Source organism: Dermacentor variabilis, unplaced genomic scaffold (assembly GCF_050947875.1).
Source record: "Dermacentor variabilis isolate Ectoservices unplaced genomic scaffold, ASM5094787v1 scaffold_13, whole genome shotgun sequence".
Classification (NCBI taxonomy): domain Eukaryota; kingdom Metazoa; phylum Arthropoda; class Arachnida; order Ixodida; family Ixodidae; genus Dermacentor; species Dermacentor variabilis.
Window position 1 is genome coordinate 41,598,964 of NW_027460291.1, and position 20,038 is coordinate 41,619,001.

Consider the following 20,038-nt stretch of genomic DNA (forward strand, 5'->3'; position numbering starts at 1 on the left):
GACATGGTAAGCTGTGCGGGGCCCAAGCAATGTAGCCATTCAAAGGGACGTTTTTAGCTTTACATTGCTGCTGTTGGCTTATGTGCTTTTGAAGAAGCATGTTCATCTTTGATGAAAGCCGTGGCAGCAACATATATATATCCTTTTGTATATTCTCCGCGCAGATCTGCCAGAAAATTCACCAGCGCCGTGGTTTATTCCGCATGCTGAACCCACTGCATCACACAGCCTTCCCAGACTGAAGGTAATTTTATACAGCATAAATTTGTACTACAAATGCTATTCATATGTCATAACCGTTCACATCATTCAAATGTGCATTCAGTGAAATGTTCATTGCATTTCTTCCTGTCAATTCCAGAGCTGTTATCGGAACACATTCCAGTACGATTGAGTGCTCCTTGTGGTTTAAGCCAGGGGTCAATTTTTTTTTTTTTGCAAAGGTTTAGATTGCATGACCTCCTTACAGCATATATATTGCCATAAAAGCATTGCGAGTTTCATAAAAAGGTAATGCTTTGAATAGCCGCAATCAGATCCCTGTCGATGCCACGGGGCTTGTGTCATTGTCACAGTAAATGATATTGCTCTACATGTGGCTACATATGCTTATTCAGACTATGCTTCCATGACTGGTAGTGTGAACGAGCACTAAATTTCTGGTAAATGGTTTACTTGAGACCGAGGCACACATATACACTGAGGATGCACATGTGCCTTCACAAATGTCATGGATATTGGAAAGACTTGCTTTGATACATGAGAAAACGGGCGCAATATCGTAATGCACACCAGAACCAATGATATAACCTTTTTTTCTGGCAGAGGTAGCCACAAAGAGCGCCTAAAAGTTGCAGTCATTGCTTGTACAGCTATTATTCTTGTTACTTTGACTTTGTCTCAGTGAAACTGAGGTTTGTAAAAAAAATAGTCTGCATCCACCCGTGCTAAATGCAACACTAGCCACTTATTACGTCCTTGTTGACATGATAACACTCGCTTAATACAACATTCAGGCAATGGCCCATCTGGCTCATTTGCTAAACAACTGCTTTCTTGCGATTCACATAAGGCATTAAATAGCATTTCTTGCAAGCATACATATGTTCTATTTGGTTGTGGACTACTCTTGTGAATTGTTTCTTACTTGCAAGGAGCCAAAAAGCTACCTTAACGGCGCAGTCTTCCAGCCTCTTCAAGTCAACATTATGGGCAGCACTGTTGCTGTTGTGCTGTCTTTACTTGCGTAAAATCTTGCACAGTTTGAGAGGTCTGACAGAATGTGTTGTTAAAGTAGTTTTTTTTTCAGTTTCAAGATGGTCAAGAACAATATGTAAGAAGAGTAGTAGTCCACTACCAGATAGGACATACGTATTCTTGCAAAAAAATAAATGGCTTTTAGTACTTTTTGTGGATTGCAAAGAAGCAGTTGTTTAGCGGATAGCACATTTCTTTGGCAAGCTCTGTGCCAGCTAGTTGGGACATTGCCTGAATGTTAAATTAAGAGAGCATTATAATGTCAGGACAGAATGCAGTGAGCAGCTATGTTTCGTTGTAGCACATTTGGGTGCGAACCATGCGTTCAAGGGATCTTAGCTTTGCAAAAACACAGAGTAATAGTAAGATTAGTAATTAGAAGCAGCGAAAATTGCAAAGTTAGCTTCACTCTGCCGCTTCTTCTGTTAGAAAAAGAATTGTCATTTTTAATGGGCCATAGTCTGTGCTCTGACACTCACAGTTTTCTGGCACAAAAAGTCTTATCACTACCTGCGGCATTTAAAGGCATATGTGTTGTAAGTAGATATATATGTGCCTCAATGCTACTCACTGAATGGAAGCTTCTGTCTCACTCCTCTTGCTTCTAGCATTTAAAACCTGTTAGAATGCCATACCAGCAAGGCCAGATATCAACCGTTGTCTGCTAAAAACATTTCTTTTTCTGCTTACAGCACAGAAGCCAAACTTTTCATATACGGAAGACGGCTTTGTAAGTGATATTTTGTTGCTTAACCACTGCTTAGCAATTTGTCATAGAATAATAACAGAAGTCTTTTGCTCATGTATAGCACAAACACTGCATTAGTTTTGTGCAACATAGTTCCATTGAAGCGTTTTACAAACGAGTCAACTAATTACAGCTCGCCCACTCCTTTCATGTTTTTCTGTGCTCGTTGTTAGTGTGATGATTTCCTTATGGTGTTATGTAAGCAAACAAGCGAAATTGTCACAGTCAGCTTGGTTGTGCCATAATATGTGTTAGTGGCAGAAAAAAGCTGTGACGTACTTGTGTAAGTACTGTAAGCCAACTTCAACAAGGTCAAGCAACATGTGAAAACTAAATTGGAATGTTTGGGAGGTAGCACTGTTTGGAGGTAGTAATGGCAGGAATTGTTTTTGTCTTTAATAAACATGGTAAAAGAAAAAAATGCACTAGCCTGCTCGTAGCAGCAGAACCTGTAGTCTCTTTGTGACACTCTGTTAAGGTAATTTGGAGACTGCCCCTTTTCTATTTTCATGGGTTGTGTGTGTACATGTTACGTAAACTAGTCTGAAGATCATTGATCATTGCAGTTTTGTTTTTGCAGTTTCACTTGAAGGATGGCTTCTGTATTTCTCTTGCACACGCGGCTAAAATCTTTGCCATTAAGAAAGGGATGCTTGTGTGCAAGGACACAGTACAGGCGCTGTGGAGCAACACGGTCCTTGCCACAAGGAGCGTCAGGGGGAATGTAGCCTCCAGGAAGAGGGCATTGGGCGAGCTGCCGAAACAGCACTTAACCCCGAAAGAAGGTGGATGTCGTAGTGGGTAAGCTGTCACAGAATGTTAATGCCACCACTAAATATGCAGCTTTGGGTTTGAATGCTGCAGCTCACTCAACAGTAAACATTTGGGTAGGTTGCGGTTATACTGAAATGATGGAAGACAGTACAGTATCTCTTTCTATTGCTTTGAATTTCTTGTACTGCTTCTTCTTTACGTTGCTTGGTGACAGCCTAAGAACTTTGTGCAAGGCCCTGAATGAGAATGAGACAGCATTTTTTCTCTGTGCTTCCGTGCTTGAAAATGTAGTTCTCAAGATGTGCTGATATTTTTCATCTATGGGAGTGTGTTGTGTTGTTATATTACTATAATTTGCAAACCAAGAAGTCACAGCAAATGATTTCAGAAAGCATAGGTTTACACTGTCGCAGACAAATGAACACTGGAAGACTTGGCAACAGTCATAATTTTCAGACGAACATCTATGAAGTAATGATCATAAAATTTTAATTACATTGAAGTGCACAACTTCTGGAAATGCATAACCCAAGTGACCTTAAGTGGACTGAAGTGAGTTTAAACTGAACCATTCATGAAAGGACACCAGGGTCGTGTTTAGTCCTAGCTTTTGGCACATTAGAAAGTTTGTTTACAAGGCCAAGATGCTTTGTATTAAAAGAGCAGGCCTTTATTATAGTGTCATGGGAATGAGCAAGTGTAATTAACTGAAGCACCTATACAAATTCTCCCTAAATTAAACAGTCGTACATTTGCCACTTCATTCTTAGGTTATTGCTAGTGCAGATAATGTAATTTACACATACACAGATACATACACAATTTACACTGATAAGAACATTTGTCATAATGAAAATATTTTCTATATTGCACTTGCATCACTTTATCATTGTATGATTTTTCAAGCTCTTTTTTTGCTCATACAAGAAACATTCTAATTGTTTTCAGCTAAAATCCAGCACTGGGGCCAGCAGAAGAACGTGGATGTGTCCGACACATTGAAGAATTTGTCACGGTTCCTCACCGAAAAAATACAGGACGTTTCGAAGGCACTTCGAAAGGTGGAATCCAAATAAATAAAAAAGCTGAACTGCCTTTGTTGCGTGAAATCCATCAGCAGAAGACACCTTTGGTAGGCTTCTGCTGTGACCTGTTGCAATGGGGACCAACTGGGACCAACTGGGACCAGTTGCAATGGGAACTGGAACCAGTCGCAACTGGTACTAACTGGGAATTGTTCCATAAACCAGTTGAACTGGGACCAGTTGCATCCCAGTTGCAAATTTTCACCTGGGCGAGAAATCATAAATGACCTTTTGCCTCCTCGCCGGCGCGCTGTCGTAGTGATGCGCGGCCACCCGAACTTTGTTCAATAAAGCACGACGATTCCTCAAGCGAGAATGTGTTTGTGCTCATAAATTCCAGATGGATCGCAAGTGGGTCGTTGTGCAGTGGTTCGTTGTTCTTGCAGTGCAGTGAGAATGCGTACATTTTTTTCGTATCGCCATACGTCTAGCTCGCAAGACCGTCTGAGCGCCCCAGGAAGTACAAGCAGAGAAAAGCAAGTAGAAGTCAGCGATAAAGGTGACCTTTTTTAATATCGCGCAAGAACTGGGCAGCGGCCGGCACCCGCGGTTGATGAGAATAGCTCATTTGGCTGGCCTGATAAAGCATGTTTATTTTCATAAAAGCCGGTAAAAGCAGCTGATTCGACCTCACTGCCCAATTTGCGAAGTTCATTATAAACTTCTTTCAACATGACTTCGGCAACGGTAATGCACTGAGACATCGCGATTACGTGATTTTGTTTAGTATTGCTGCGGAGCGCGCGCGTCCGAGTAGCCCGGTCGCGCGCAGCGCGGCGTGGTTTCGCGGGAAACTTAAACAAGAGAGGCGCCAACTCCGGCCCGAGAGGCGCCAACTTCCGGCTTCACTTTAGCTTCACAAAGAGGGACGTCAGGCCCTCTCCTGAGTTTCCTTCCTCCATGGCGCCAGGCAACTGTTTTTATCATGCCGGTTAAATCCGGTTAAATATCATGCCACCTTCTTGTGTGTGGCGTCACTGGTAACGTCATTACACTCGCTTTCTACTTGCGGGTTTCGACAAAGTTGTGCTCATGTGGCGGGTCTCTAAAGTCTAAGATTTTGTGCTTTGTTGCGCGGTAATCAGTAATTTCTAATTGTAATTTTTCCAGTTACTTCCGTAACTCAACTTGAACCTAAACTTATGTTCTGATATTATGTCTATAATGAAATGCATGAGTTATGTACTGTACTATTTTTGTTTAGTTTTTATTTATTTTGAATTTCGCCCCGGTCGTCTCAGAGGGTGAACCGAAAGTGCTGCGCAAAAAACAAGAATGTCACTCGATGCTCGTCCCACTAAAAAAGACCGTAAAGGCACGTCCACGCTAGCGGCAAACAGGCCGTAACGGCCAACCGGTCTCCGGCGCCGTAAGACGTCTGCCGCGCGAGAGGCGTTCAAAGTATACGGCAGTTCGGCCGGAGCACCGCCCGCCGCACGAACGACCGGCCAATCGACGACCGCGAAGATGCGCACCTCCGCCATCGGCATCGCAAACATATTTACTTCTACCCCAAGCAAAATAATTTCCGCCAGGTAAAGTGATGCGCAAATTGTCAATTTTATGGAACACGATATCCACTATTAAACGTTAAACACAAACGAGAGCTCAGGTACTTGTCGAGCTCGGCTGCAGTGCGCGGTTACCGACGGCAGACGACCGGATCAGCTGTGCTCGCAGCGCAGCCGTCGGCGGCGCCGCTAATATTAGCGCATTTTCTTCTTTATGTGTTATTATTCCGGAGAGCGACAGCATAAGTAAGAAAATATTGCGGCTTGTAAGCGGTGATACATTCTGAAGCGCCGTCAGCTTTAGCTTTGAAGTGAAGAGGAGAAGGCCTAGCGACGATATCGGCGCCGCCGAGCGATCGGCCGCGGTGAGAGGCTGCCGGTGGTGCCAGAGTCGGTCGCTGATTGGCCACTTCGCTGTACGGCTGCCGCACAAATGGGTCCCGGTTCCATCTTCTCCACGGCGAAGAAATATTGCCGTTCGCTTGCAAAACCGCCGTCGAACGGCGGTCCCTGAACGGCAAATGGCGTGCGGCGAGTTGCCGTGCCGGTAATGTGGAAGGGCCTGTTTTGAACTATCTTTCATGGTAATTACTCGAAGTTTTGATCTTAGACAAGAAAATACCGAGTACCAAAACTGCGAACAAATTATGATGAACAAATTCTAAAATATAACATATCTAAAGTTTTTAACGAGAATGAAGATCTTATTACAATAATTGAACGGCGCTCGTCACCAGCTGCTCTTAAGGGTGCTTTGACCGAAGCAATGCTTCTGTGAGCTTATTGAGTGTTGTGTTTTAAACGTATTTCGTTTTCCTTTTATTGCGACAGATCTATGTTTTGGCTTCATTTTTCTTTGTTCCTCATGTGCCGTTGTGCCTGTGTGTAGCCAGATAACACGACGATAACGTCAGTGTTATCAATTCTGTGTACTGTTTGCTTGCTGCTTTACATCTACACTTTGTTTTTATTGATTTATTTTCTCTCCATGTGAGTATAAACTGAAATATGTACCTAATTTGTATCGCGCTGTTTGCTCCGTGCACAGTTTGTGCGGGCCTCCAACCCAGTCAGGTGCAAGGAAGCGCCCTTTGTCCTGGATCCTTTGATTTATTGTGTAAGGAAGCCAAAAAAAAGAGAGAAAAAGCTACCATTCTGTGCAGATCTGCTGGTCAGCTGCCTAGAGATATAATGGAAGCTGTAGATCTTAAAACGATGGGAGAATCTTTCGGCAGCATGGCCTACGTTACAGATTGATGTGTTTCCTGTCAGGAAGCAAACATTAGTTTTCGCTTTCCCTTTTTGTTGAACATCTTAAAGGGGCAGCGCAATATGACGAAGACAGAAGGCAGGAACACACAGGACAGCGCTGATCTCACAACCTGTATCCTGTGTGTTCCTGCCTTTTGTCTTCGTCATATTGCGCTGCCCCTTCAAGATGTTAAACCAGTGCCAACTCGCCCAAATATCGATCCTTCTACAGGATTCTCCTTTTTGTGTATGTTCGGTTTACTGCTTGTCAGCGAGCATTTACTTGGTATGTTCATTAAACTTTCGGTTGTTAGGTCATCTCGGTTTTCTTCTTCGTCCTATGCGCTCTCTGGTGTCGTTTGCAGCCAGGCTATTCTTTATTTTTCTAGACTGCAACAAGTCACTTTAATGGCCCTCATGATGCTTCTGTGTACCTTGTAAATGTTTTCATTTCGGCTATGTTGCAAGAGCGTATAGTGTAAAGCAGTAAGAAAAGGGTGCGCTAGTTTCTAATTAAAAGCTTTATTGTGAAAATGCAATGATTTATAAAGATTGCCAGAAAGTAGTACAGCAAAAACGCCCAATAAAAACCAATGCTTGATGAACCAAGCATAATAAAAAACAGGAAAGCGAGAAAATACAAATAAATACATAGTCCAGAGAAAAAAATTGTAATCACCAACAGCACAAGCGACTACCTTCCAAGAAACTCAGTTTCTTTTTTCAATGGCATGGGACTAGAAGAGTATGGTTGCATAAGCAAGTTGTCAGACTTTATGTTTAAAAAAAACGTGTTTCTTGAAAGGTGCTGACATGCACGATTGGCAATTGTAATGACTATTTTTTTTCCTGCACTCGATTTTTATCCATATTTTCTTTCTGTGACGTTCTTATTTCTGTTTGGCTGCATCAAACACCAATTTTTACCTGTCTTTCTTGCTGAATTCTTTATGGTAAACTGTATAAATCGCCTCGTTTTCACAATAAACCTTAGTTGGAAGTTAGCCCTCTTTCCTGTCTGGTGGCATCCTGTTGATAGTGCTTCATGCTATGCGCCCTTGCATCATTTATGTGTGTATGCATAGATTTGGATGTGAAATCTGGGCCTTGTGCGGGGGTATCGTTCTTCACCTGTGCAGCGTCACGAATTCATTAACTAGTGCACAACATAATGGCAATGCACCAGAACGAAGTTAACACACAAGGCGCTTTGTTCTTGGCCGTTGCCGAACAGGTGGCTATTGCTCTAGCACTAATTGATTCAAGAAGAGTTTTGGTGTTTAGTGACTTGCGATCTGCGATTAAAGCCTTCTCGAGAGGACTTGTTGCGGAACCGGCTAACAGACTGCTGCAGGGTGGGGATATCACTTCGCATACAGTTACTTGGTTCCCGGCGCACATGGAGACAGTGGAGGGAGCCCCGCGTAACCTCAACGAGGTGGCGCACAGGGAGGCACGAGGATTAGTGTGCCGTGTACTCCCTGAAGGGGCTGGATCTCCCGCTCCTGAGTGCAGGTACCAGCTGTTAACCTACAACGAAATCACCAAGCACTATTACCTAGGGCGCAGGGCATTCCCCCTGCCACATTCTAAATTAAATAGGCCACAGGCAGTTACATTAAGGCTTCTGCAGACACGTACGTACCCTAACCTGGTCATCATGAATAAAATTAATCCGGACTGCGGGGTTTCACTCTATTGTAGTAAGTGTGGGGGTTTGCTCGATTTAGAACACATGCTTTGGCGCTGCTTGGCGTTGGCCGGTGATGGTTCTCGAGGTGAACAGTGGTGGCAGCGGATGCTGCCCAGTGAAGTGCTGGCGGACCAACTCAGGGCTGTCCAGAGGGCCCGTGTGACGGCAGAGGGGCTCGGCCTCTCTGTACCGACGTGGGAGCGGCCCGCATCAGTCCCAGACTGATCCCTCAGGACCTAAATAAAGTTATTCATACCATACCAACTCGCCCAGTTTTCAGTTCTTATGTCGGGCTCATGAGCCTGCTCGTGTACTGGAACATCTGCATGGACTATGTGCCCTGTAATTCAATTTCTTGGCCATGTGCTTGCACGTGGCGTGTCAGTCTCCCGATTTTTCTGAAAATCATGTGTTATGTGCAGGCCGTGACAGTTTCTGGTGAATCCATGCAGGCATGCAGGATGTAGTCTGCAAGTTTGCATTGCAAGTGCTCCTTTGATTGCTTTTAGTTCAGCTTCTCTGGGTGTACGATGTCCTGAAATTGTCCCCACGTGTATGGTATTTAATTTTATGTGCTTCCATACTACTGTTACACTGTTATTGCCACATCAGTATACTACATGTGCCTGATGTTTGTGTTTTCATGATTAGAAAACTCCTCTGTGTGCGTGGTAGTTGCAATAGTCTCCTAGCCTAAGTGTTCACCCCCCTATTGCACAGTATGGGCCTGTTGTGTTTCTGAAGGGAGTTGTCTATGCAGCGCATATGTTAGCTGGCATAGTGTCTTGAAACCAGGTTCCGACCTCTTGAGGTAAAGAATTTGTGCCGGAGGGTGCACCTCTGCTCTGTCTAGGGGCGTGTTTGTTTGATCTATCTCGTAATGTCTTCAAGCTCGGTAAAGTTGAAAAGACCTGTCAGTACCCGACACCTGTGTTCGATAAGTCGCATTTTCGGCCGCTGCTGGTAATTCATACCGTAAAATACCTTGGGCACAAGTACAGCATCTGCGATTTTCCTTTGTATCCGCTCGTCCACCCCATATGATTTCGAGGTTCTTTTCACCAGGGGCGCTATAACGTAAACCTATTCCAAACTTTTCTATTCAAATTCTGCAATCAACCCACCGCGATTGGTCAAAACCTTTTTTGGACCACCCCCACTTCACCGGTCTGTCACGCGACGTCATGAAAACCGCGATAGCTCCCCATCTGACATGACGTGTACACACTGATTATGCATAATTTGACCGAACAAAACAAAGATAGTTATTTCTGATTCGACGGTTTTTGTCTTTAGCCCACGGCTATTGGTCAAAAGTTTTCAGGCTGCACCCACTTCACCTGCCTCTCACGGATGCCGTCTTCCGTCGCGCGCATTGCGCCGGGGGAAGGGGAGGAAAGGGGGCGATGCTGTACTACGGCAGCAGATGCGCACTGCATGGCCGCGCGCACCCTATTTTGAAAGCAATCTACGTCGGCGGCTGAGTCTCGGAGGTATGGCGGCTATAGGGGCGAGCTCCACCACTGGAAAAGCTGTCGCCACCGTCGGCGTGACCTGCCATGAAGGATCACGTGGACACAGCGGCCGCGTCGGCTGCTTGGGAAGCGCCGAAGCGAGTTCAAAACGAAATAAAGTCCCACCTGCGCTGCGGTTTCTATTAAGTGGTTAGGTTTTACCGCCTTGGGTGTCTCCTTGACAACATTTGAAAGTACTATAATAGGTAGTGCAGCCTTTGGAGGCGTGCAGCATGGTAGGCTACTGCTCGGTGCCGCAGTGCCGGACGTACGCAACGGAGCCTGATGTCAGCCTTATTTACACGTAGCCGTAGGGCAAGGAGCTGTGTGAAGATTGGCTGGCGAAACGTAGAACCGGCAGACAGCCATCGGCTACAACTCGTGTATGCAGCAAGCATAGACGCGAGGAATATTTCCGCTACGGCGCCGGGACTGCATGATGTTCGGTGAGTAGCAGAAAACGCGCAAACGAGACAATCGCCCACGCCCGCTGCCCGGCTAATGTCATGACGGTTTGGCCTATGAACTTGTTGATGCTAGATACTGGCAAGTTCACTGGAACGGAAAGGCATGGCATGTGATCATGTTTGTGTTATGAATGAATGCACTGGATTAAGAAAAAGAAGCAGAGGGAAATCGCACGCTGAGAAGACCGATAAGCATACAGTGCGACGCAACTTGACAAGTAATACTGAAACGTCCAAGAATTTAGAAGAGAAAAAAAAAAGATTGAGTCGTTGCGATGGCACATCACAGTCGCCGTAGTCGTCGAAGACTCTATACCGAAATTATTTTTGAACAGTTCTGATAGCGTCCATGCAACAATGGTTGCTACTGTACTGTCAAATGTTCATATGATGCGGCCTAAACTTCACGGCACGGTGCGAAAACGCGCTCACAACGAAAGCAAAACGTTGTGCGCGGACATGCATGCAGACGCGCATTCGATCGCTGCACTGAGGCTTCATTCTGTTATGCTTCATTTGGTTATACAGACAGCCCGCTATAAGAACATATTTCACATAGTTTACTCTCAGCGTTTGCCTACCTTTCGCGCAAGGAGCCGGTTCGGGAGATTCCATCGCGGCGACCGCGCGCAGTGGCGTTCACTGTACGTATTCGGTAAAGACATAGCGTCTGTAGACGATTCTGTGCCTTCAGTTTGCCCAAAAATATTATATCGACACTCAAAAACTTCCCTTGATTTGAGAGTACTTGCATAAATGTGAAGGTGGGCTGCCGCGTGGTGTTTTTATTGAGCGCCGTAAGCGAAACCTACGAGGAGCGCGCCGCGTGATCCCGCATACTACGCAAGGGAGGCGCTTCCGACAGATGGCGACTCCGTAAGCCCTCGCCGTCAATACACAACGATAAACACTTAGCAGCACATACAGTCACACACACACACACACACACACACACACACACACACACACACACACACACACACACACACATATATATATATATATATATATAAACACTACAGCGATTTTTACAAAGTTTCGTTAAGGCTCGTGGCCCGCAAGAACGTCAGCAGCGCTTTCGTAGAGCGTAACGCACAGTAGGTGCTTTGCCATGCGCCGAGAATGCGCTGTAGTGCCAAGCTCGAGTCCCGTTGAAGGTACAGTGCCGTCTTTAGTGCCGCCTTCAGTCTGACGAGTAGCGACAGCAGTCACACACAACATGTTGCAGCTCTTCAGGGACGTTACATTCAGAGCACATTGGCGAGTCTGTGAGCTTAATCTTACACGTGAAGTAGTTTGTGTAGACCACGTTGAATATAATGCGGCGAAGGCATGCTTGCTCTTGTCTATTGAGGACTCACGGCATGTAAAAGTCACACTATGTATCTATTTTGTATAGGGGTCCGTACTGATAGCTGGCATCTTTCCAGAGGGATGTCTATTGAGGCCTCACGGCATGTAAAAGTCACACTATGTATCTATTTTGTATAGGGGTCCGTACTGATAGCTGGCATCTTTCCAGAGGGATCTCTGGAGACGCCAAGCGTGTGCAGATACCAGTGTCGCCGCATCTTTTCGCGAGAAAGGTATCTGAACCATTTCTCTCGAAGTATGGTGTCCAGCTTTGGCAGCACGGTCAGCCTGGACGTTGCCTTGCATTCTGCAGTGGGCTGGTAACCACTGCACGAGGGAAGGGTCGTTTGTCACTCGAGGCCGCCCGTTTAACTAATTGGTGCAACCTCAAGTTGTGAATCTGTTCACACCCATCCGCCTGGCGCGCGCGGGGAAAATGCCTGCGGTGGTTCAAAAAAATGCGCACCGCAGAAGGGGGTTTGAGGCCTCTCGTAACTGTCAAGCCTGATTGATAACGAGGCGGCGGTGGTTTTCTCCGCTATGCAGCAGTCAGTAGTGCCAGCTGCGTGCTTATTCTACTTGCGTGGACGATCTGTGTGACCCATCGACGCCCATTACTCAGTTGGCACAGTGGGCGATGAGCTCGTCGAGACCAAAGCCCAGATGGTCCGCGCCGCGCTTTTCGGTTTGTTTTACTGCGGTTTGTGGCGGTGGGCTTACGGGGATCATCTACCGCAAACGCCAGTGGTGAACCCACATACAAGGTGCCCTTTATGGCGTGGTATCATAGCTTGATTATATATTGCACGCACCTGGGCCCGGCACGGCGCACAAACGTTTTTCGGCAGGCCTGGGTCGGACTCGGGCTTGAAGTCACGGGCCCGGGCAGGACTAGGGCCCACTCATGAAGGGCCTAAGTCCGCCCTTAGAGCACACCCGAACGTTATGCATTGCATGGTAAGGCATTCCGTGCATAACTCAAGTGACACGTGCAAAGAGCCGAAAACAGATGAACTTCTCAATTTTCCCCACAAAAACAAACATTATTTCCGCCTAAGGAAAAATAAGTTATACAAAAAACGCTCTTCAAACCATTTTCCTGTTACCGCTTTAGTGATTGCACTATTACCAATCTCGATACTACTATATTATTTTAGTGCCAACGCAAGGTTGTCTCTTTCTACTTGTGCGTTTATTTTATGCTGTACGCTTGTGCATTCAACTATATATATATATATATATATGCATACAAGACGAAGGATTTCGCGCCAGACCCGAAGGTATAACATTCTAAACAGAAAAAAGACAAACGTTATGGCATGTGTTTTTACTGACGTTTCTGCCGGAGGACCGGCCTTCGTCGTAGGGAATTGTAGCTCCGACGAAGGCCAGTCGCCCGACCGAAACGTCAGTGTCTTTCTTTTTCTTTTTGAATGTTGTATATATATATATATATATATATATATATATATATATATATATATATATATATATATATATATATATATATTTACACGTGTACTTTATCGGGCAACCACGTTTCGCCGCCTAACAGATGTAATCGCACAGTGCGGGACGTGCCTGCACGTATCCGAAGTTTCTGGAAAGTTATCGATGCTTCTATCCGCTGTCTGTTGTCGCCGAACCTTATGTTATTTGATTTCATCACCTGACGCGAATGGTGTAGAACTTTGTGGAAGGCACGCGGGTCCGAACGATTAGTCTGGAACATTCGACGACTGCTCTATAAAAGCCGACGCGCTTGACCCGCTGATCAGATTTCCGACGATCGCCGACCGTGTTCGCCGCTATCGTTGTACTATAAGTGTAGCCTGTTTTTGTGGGCACAGGTTCGCCCAATAAAAGCTGGTTTTGTATTCCACCGTATTGCTGTTTTCTTCACCGTCACTAACATGTGACAATATATATATATATATATCACATGACAAATGACAAAGGACCTCATACTGCCAAATTGCACGATCAAGGTAAATGCGTGATGAGCCAGATCACTAATGTTCCCATGAGAGAAACAAAAATTTCGGCCCTATTATTGGTTACACACTGTGACTGATCAAACACCGAGCTGAGGCTGACGCATACGGCACAATCTGTAAGTAGCGGACGCAGTTTTAGTCCAGCTGGGTACGTACTTCAAGAGAGGAGGACCTGCTTTGGTGGGAGTCGAACCCACGGCATTTGGTGTTAAGGCCAAGTTAATTAAGGCACCGTTAATCAAGATAGCGTTAATTAAGGCACTCTAACCCCCAACCTTTGTGGGAGTCTGACCCTGGACCTTCGTTGTTAATTAAGGCCAAGTTTATTAGGGCACAGTTAATTACGAGAGCAAATAAGGCACTCTTACCCACGACCTTTGTTGGGAGTCCTATGGTGTTAATTAAGGCGGGGTTAATTGGAGCCAGTTAATTAAGATGAAGTTAATGATGACATTCCAACCCTCTACCATTGTTGGGAGTCGAATCCATGGCATTCCGCGTTAATTAAGGTAATGTTAAAGCAGTTGATTAATATACAGTTAATTAGGGCACTCGAACCCACGGCCTTTAGTCGGAGTTGAACCAACGACCACTGTTGGGAGCCGAACCTCCTACCTTTGGTGGGAATCGAACCCTCGACCTTTGGTGGGAGCAAAATTCAATGGCATCATACTGAATGGTGCCACCATTGATAATGCAAAGCACAACCATTTGTGGGAGTCGAACCCAAGACATTTGGTCTTAAGGAAAAGTTAAGCGAAATTCAATGGCACCACAATTGATGGTGCCTCCATTCATGGGCGAACTCACGACCTTTGGTGTTAAGGCGAAGTTAATTAAGACACAGTTAATTAAGATAGATTTACTTACGGCACTTGAGCCCACGATGTTCGGTGGGAGAAAGGTACTAGGAAGTAACAACACATTCCGCAACCGAACTGCTTGTTGGTATAGTTGGTACTTGCTAAAAGACATGTTTTTTTGCCGCAAGTTAAAACATTGCCCGTGTTGTCTTCTATGTGGCTTCCTGTTGTGTGTGTTTTAACTTGTGGCGAAAAGCATGTCTTCTAACAACCACATTCCAATGAGAATTCCAAGTAATTTAATTAATGCCTCCAGAGCGTGCAGGCTTTCGCCTTCATCCTCGTTAGCGTACGCTGATGTGACGGTCGACTTTTTGCCTAATGCACTGCCTACCTTTAAACAAAAACTCAGTGCCCTTCCACTCTCTAAAGAAGGATGACCAGCGAAGCTGTGCATGTGGGCCCCTTAAGAGGAAGCTTTAGCTGGGCACTAACTCCGACGCGGCCTATTCAAATACATGTAAAACGCAACAACGTTTCTTTGAGATAACCCCTGGACCGATCTTATTGAAACTTAATCCATTTCAAAGATAAAGTTAAATCCTAGCGACCTTTCAAACCAGAATTTCGATTTAGGGCCTGAATTTTGTTAAAAAGGTTTTCACAAATTCGAAAGTTTGAAAGAAATAGAAGCACGAAGTTTATGAATTAAGAGCTCTGCATCAAAAACAGATATCGCGGTTCTGTAAACGGCATCCATTAGATCATTGAAAGTGGACAATTCGACGTGTCATTTTACATCTTAGGTGAATTTTTTACGTTGTGTACAGGGGTTCTGCAAGAGCTGTATTTCCATAATACTACATTTTTCGAGATTCATGTGTAACATATCAATTTTGTCCACTTTAGTTGTACTATTGATGCAATTCACGAACTGTGACATTGCTTTTCATTGCTGAATTGCCAGAGTTGTAAACTTGATAGTTTCGTTTTTTGAAAGTTTTCGATACTTGCCAATTTTTAATAAAAAATGGACGATCTAAATCAAAAATTCGAAACCAATAGCCTCTGAATCTTATGTTTTTTTTTTTTTTACATGAAACAAACCTCCCCTAACTTGGTGCAGCGGTTGCCGAGAAAAACGCATTCTCCTTTTACATGTATTTACACAGGAGCATGCGAGCCAAAGCTTCCTCGGCGAACTGCACCGAACTGCACCGCAATGCACTATCTTCGGGATCGCCGCACGTACTGATAGCGAGTGTCCGCGCTCATCCAGTGTGATGCGTTCATGTCTGCTTGTGCGCGCTGACACCATGCGCTTGTTAATTCAGTTAGTAAACGAATGTCTCCAAGTTCATAGGGCCGATGAAATTACTATATCCTTACTTCGCATAGCTGTGTACTAATTTGCTATCGCAATCGATGCTTAGCCTTTCGGGCGAAACTGCGACTTTTTTTAATCGCGTTGCTGATAGCAGGGGACAGCAGGAAGATAGCAGGATGACAGCGTTGGTGTAGTAAGTCGTCACGAAGATGTTCACGCTTCCATGCAAAATCCTCTTTCTTTTTGTGCCTATCCGCTTGAAACAAAGTGCTTGGCTGTACAGGATTGCCACTTTACAATGTTTAACGTGGCTACAAAGAAAATGTTGGTTAGGTGATTATCGGTTCATTTTCTGTAAACTGATGTGACAAGCCTGTTGCGCATACTTATACTAATATCCAGAAAAGTGATTGTGGAAGCCGAATGTGCATGGGAGAATGAGATACTTGCTGGACTGCATTGAACTGCGAAATGAAGTTCAGTAATTCTTCGCCGTGGGACTAGATTAGAAATACATCATCGATGATTATATTGCACTACATTGGTGTAAGCTCGCAGCTCTCAAGAAACTCTGGTTCCAGTATGTCCATGAATATTTTCAAGTAATTAGCGCCTATCTTAATTCCCATTGATGAGCCGTTTACATGCGCAAAGTACTTCTCATTATATTTCAGAATATTTCAGTTTCAGTTTATTATTCCTTAAATACAATGAATTGGTAAGAGACAATATACAGACGAGGGTGCCAAAGTCAAAGACTGCAACGGTACCCTCGGTTATTAATAACAATGTAGAGATGTATTAAAGATGTATGTAGAGATGTACCTCTAATACCAATTTTAACCAGTTGCCTTCTGCCAAAAAACTCACGCACTACGTGACGCCTGTGGTAGATAGGATGTTCTACATCCCTGCCGTGGCCGTGAGTGGTGGTTCTAGTAGACAGACATAAATATCCCAAAAAGAGGATGGGGAAACAGCGCCACGGTACCTGAATTTCGAAGACGGCCACTTGTTTTTTCATCCACTTTTATTTCCATTCATTTACCATGTATTTATGTCAGTCAAGAGCTACAGTTTAACGACTAACTGAAAGCAGTTAGTCTTGGCGCAAAATTCGCCAAGACTAACTGAAAGCAGTTAGTCTTGGCGAATTTAGCGTCTGCTTATGACGTCAATCAGGCGTAATAATTTAACGTAATTTTATTTACTAACTGAATTAACTGTGCCTAAGCAGTGTTCCACTTTCTTGCGTCGCATTCGAGTTTCACTAATTACGCAATAGTACATGTTGTTCATTGACAGTCCTTGCATCCAACGTGGGCGAACGACGAATTATCGTCCGTGGCCCATGAAATGTCGTACAGAACTGATCAAGTGCATTGCTCACCGGCGTTCGGAGGCACCGCGTGGCGCTTGAGCGCTGCCATGGTGCGCTGCACTTGGAGCACCGTGCGCATGGGGATCACTTCGCTGGGGCCCGGCAAGCACTTCACGTACTTCCACGTACGGCGTCGGCTCGCATGCGCTGCCAGCAGCAGCACGGCCGACGCGGTGGCGACAGCTACGAGCAGCAGCAGCAGCATCGCCGGTGAAGACCGCAAGGCCGAGTGTCGCCGCAACCTTCGACTCTCGCCGTCCTTGCGACTTTCTCCCCAGGGCCCGAGGAGGAAAAGCACGCAGCTAGCTTGGGGGCGCAGTGGCTCTCCGCGGATGTGTGTGCAACCGCTCATGCGTCGCGGCCGATACAAGGTGCCACGTGTGGGCTCTTGTTTTCCTCGATTGCTGAATGTTTTTGCACGCACAGCGTCTGCGCCAAATGAAGAAAACTGCACATTTGTGCCCAACGTTCGCCTCCGTGTCTCCGATAATTCGTCAGGGCCAAGGGAGGAAGCTGCGCTTTCTCCTGTAAGAAATTTAAATGCTCCTGGGGTGCTTAGTTAGGGCATATAATCGGCGTGGTTGCGACTCCGTATTGGCTTGTTCGGCCTCCTCTGTATCGCCGTCCATTAACCACTTAGTTAATCGCGGGCTTTTCTTTGAAAGCACCGTGAAAAGGCGATTGGTACTCGTTGCCTGCAAGACGTGTCCTGCGTGTACGTCCTTGAGCGCCTGTAGCAGCTGCCCGTCTGTGTCCTGTGAATACAAACAAATCTTATACTGTATTCAAGCCTAAACCAAACTGAAAGCATTACAGACTTCTTGCTCGAAGCACACGCATTCTTGAAGCAACCAAGCCCCCTGATTTTATACATATATGACAATTATTTTCTGCGTTGAGAAAGCTTTACGACATGTCAGTCTGCAAAAGCTATCAACGGGTGAAGCATCAGGAGGCATGCTGTATCCCGAATAAGTATCAACCTAGGATTGGTGTAGTGTTTTCTCTAACAACACTCTGCAAGAAAACGGAGTACCTGAGGGAGCAATACTGCGGGAGTAGGTAACGTCAATTCCCTCCGCATCATACTTCATGAAAATATTTCCCATTATGCCTCTATCAGTAATGCTCCTTAGTTTCGCGTCCTCTAAATGCATGTAAGTGAGCACTGAATTCCTCGGTAGTGAGTGAATTGTATATGCTTGCCCGATCAAACTGTTTTCGGTTTCATTAGCAAGAAAAAACGCGTTTAACTTCTGAAAAGGATGAGATGTGCATACTTATTCTCTCACTGAGATGAACACGAAAAGGTGTGGCATAGAACGTAGAACAAAGAACGATTTTTGGACGTCATCTTTGACAGTTAACTCGCAATGGTCCGGCATGTCAAAGAAATACAGATGAAATGTTAAAAGAAAGAATAGATTGATTTGTTCACATAAATATTCAGGTACGCAGAGGTGGCTGGTGTATCTAAACACTGCTTGTCCCATTTCACACGGCTTAGAAAAGTACTGTTTAATCGTTAAAATTAACTAAATACAGCATTTCAACTACTCAAGCCAGTGAGTAACTTATTCGTTCAATCAGGAAGTTATCTCTAGCCGACAAACCCTGTCCGGAACAAGCCCGGACAATCAGTTGCCCCTTCAAATGCAGCAATCGTGTGCGATAATATATGCCGATGGCGGCTACTTCCAACAAGGAAAACACCGAGAAATATTTCCGCAATGAGGCACAGAGCCTACAGTTATGCGTAAACCGCACCTAAGTGACACCCTGCTTCTGTGTCAGCGAGTACTGGTTGAAGATGCTGCGAGATAAGCGAAGATCACCGAGATAATCGAAGTGTAAAAACGTTCAAAATATGCTTGCCTCAGTGCCCCCTCTATCGCTCTCACAAACACGGTGCGTGCAGCTACCTCCACGTTAACAAAATAATGCTGTGTGATGTCACTTGATTATCTTCAGCGCATGATTGCCGTGCTTCGGTGTGAAATGTATGTATAGTAGTGCTTTCTGAAAAGAAAATAAATTGTTGGAAATTCACCGCGTTGTTCACGCCTCAGTCACCTATGGTGTTTGTTCCGCTGCCTAAACTATGGCGATGTTCTATCAACAAGGTAATCATATAAGCTTATGTAAATGCACTTTTCTTGCTAAAACAATTCGAAAACGAAGTAAACTTCCCAGGATTTGTAAGTGCTTTCCATGAACAGTTTCTTCCTGGCATCAGTATTTTTTTTTCAGCCAACCTGGTTTGCGTTGACCAGGGGCGCTTGTGTCTTTCTGTCTGTCATTTTCAATGAGTTCTCCCCGAAATTGTGTTGCCTATTATTATTGCTAGTAGAATTGCTTGAAAGAACTGCTGTCAATCTGCTTTTTGTTATGTATATGTATTGCTGTACTTCGACGCCCTTGTTCGTCTAATACCCCTACAAGCGCTATAGGTACTCTAAATAAATGCATTAAATGCCAAAATTCGGTCGCAGTTCACAGAACAGCGGAATGAGACAGTCCTGTGCTAAATGTACTGACCATGAACATCGACCTGAAACATTCCAGAACACTGCACTCTGTCAAATGTGATAGGGAGCACACCGAAAACTCGTCGTGCTGCACATTATGAAAGAAATTAAAATAATTCTAACAGTCAAAGACAAGTAAAACATATGTCGACCGTGACTACAAGAACTGGGACTGGAAGGGCAAGAACACCACTGAGTCTATGGCCTTCAGGGCTCCTCTTCGTTCATTGCGGCCTGAGAACGTGAAAGTGTGCCTATAGGAGAGAGCATCCAGAGCCTCTCAGGGGGCAGCGTACACAACACCGGCGCCTTTGGGCACCAAAGGCTCTCGCACCAAAAAGAAATAAAA

General features: G+C 45.0%; 1 protein-coding gene across 2 annotated transcripts in view; it reads right to left on the reverse strand.

Annotated features, from left to right (window-relative positions):
* The window catches only part of LOC142566749 (cytochrome P450 4V2-like), a 152,862-nt gene extending 135,334 nt beyond the window's left edge, over positions 1-17,528 (reverse strand). For both annotated transcript variants that reach the window (XM_075677629.1, XM_075677630.1), the window contains exon 1: positions 17,171-17,528. In XM_075677629.1, coding sequence (XP_075533744.1) covers positions 17,171-17,513 — 343 coding nt within the window. In that variant the 5' untranslated portion in view covers positions 17,514-17,528. The remainder of the gene's footprint in view (positions 1-17,170) is intronic.
* Positions 17,529-20,038: the final 2,510 nt, after the last annotated feature.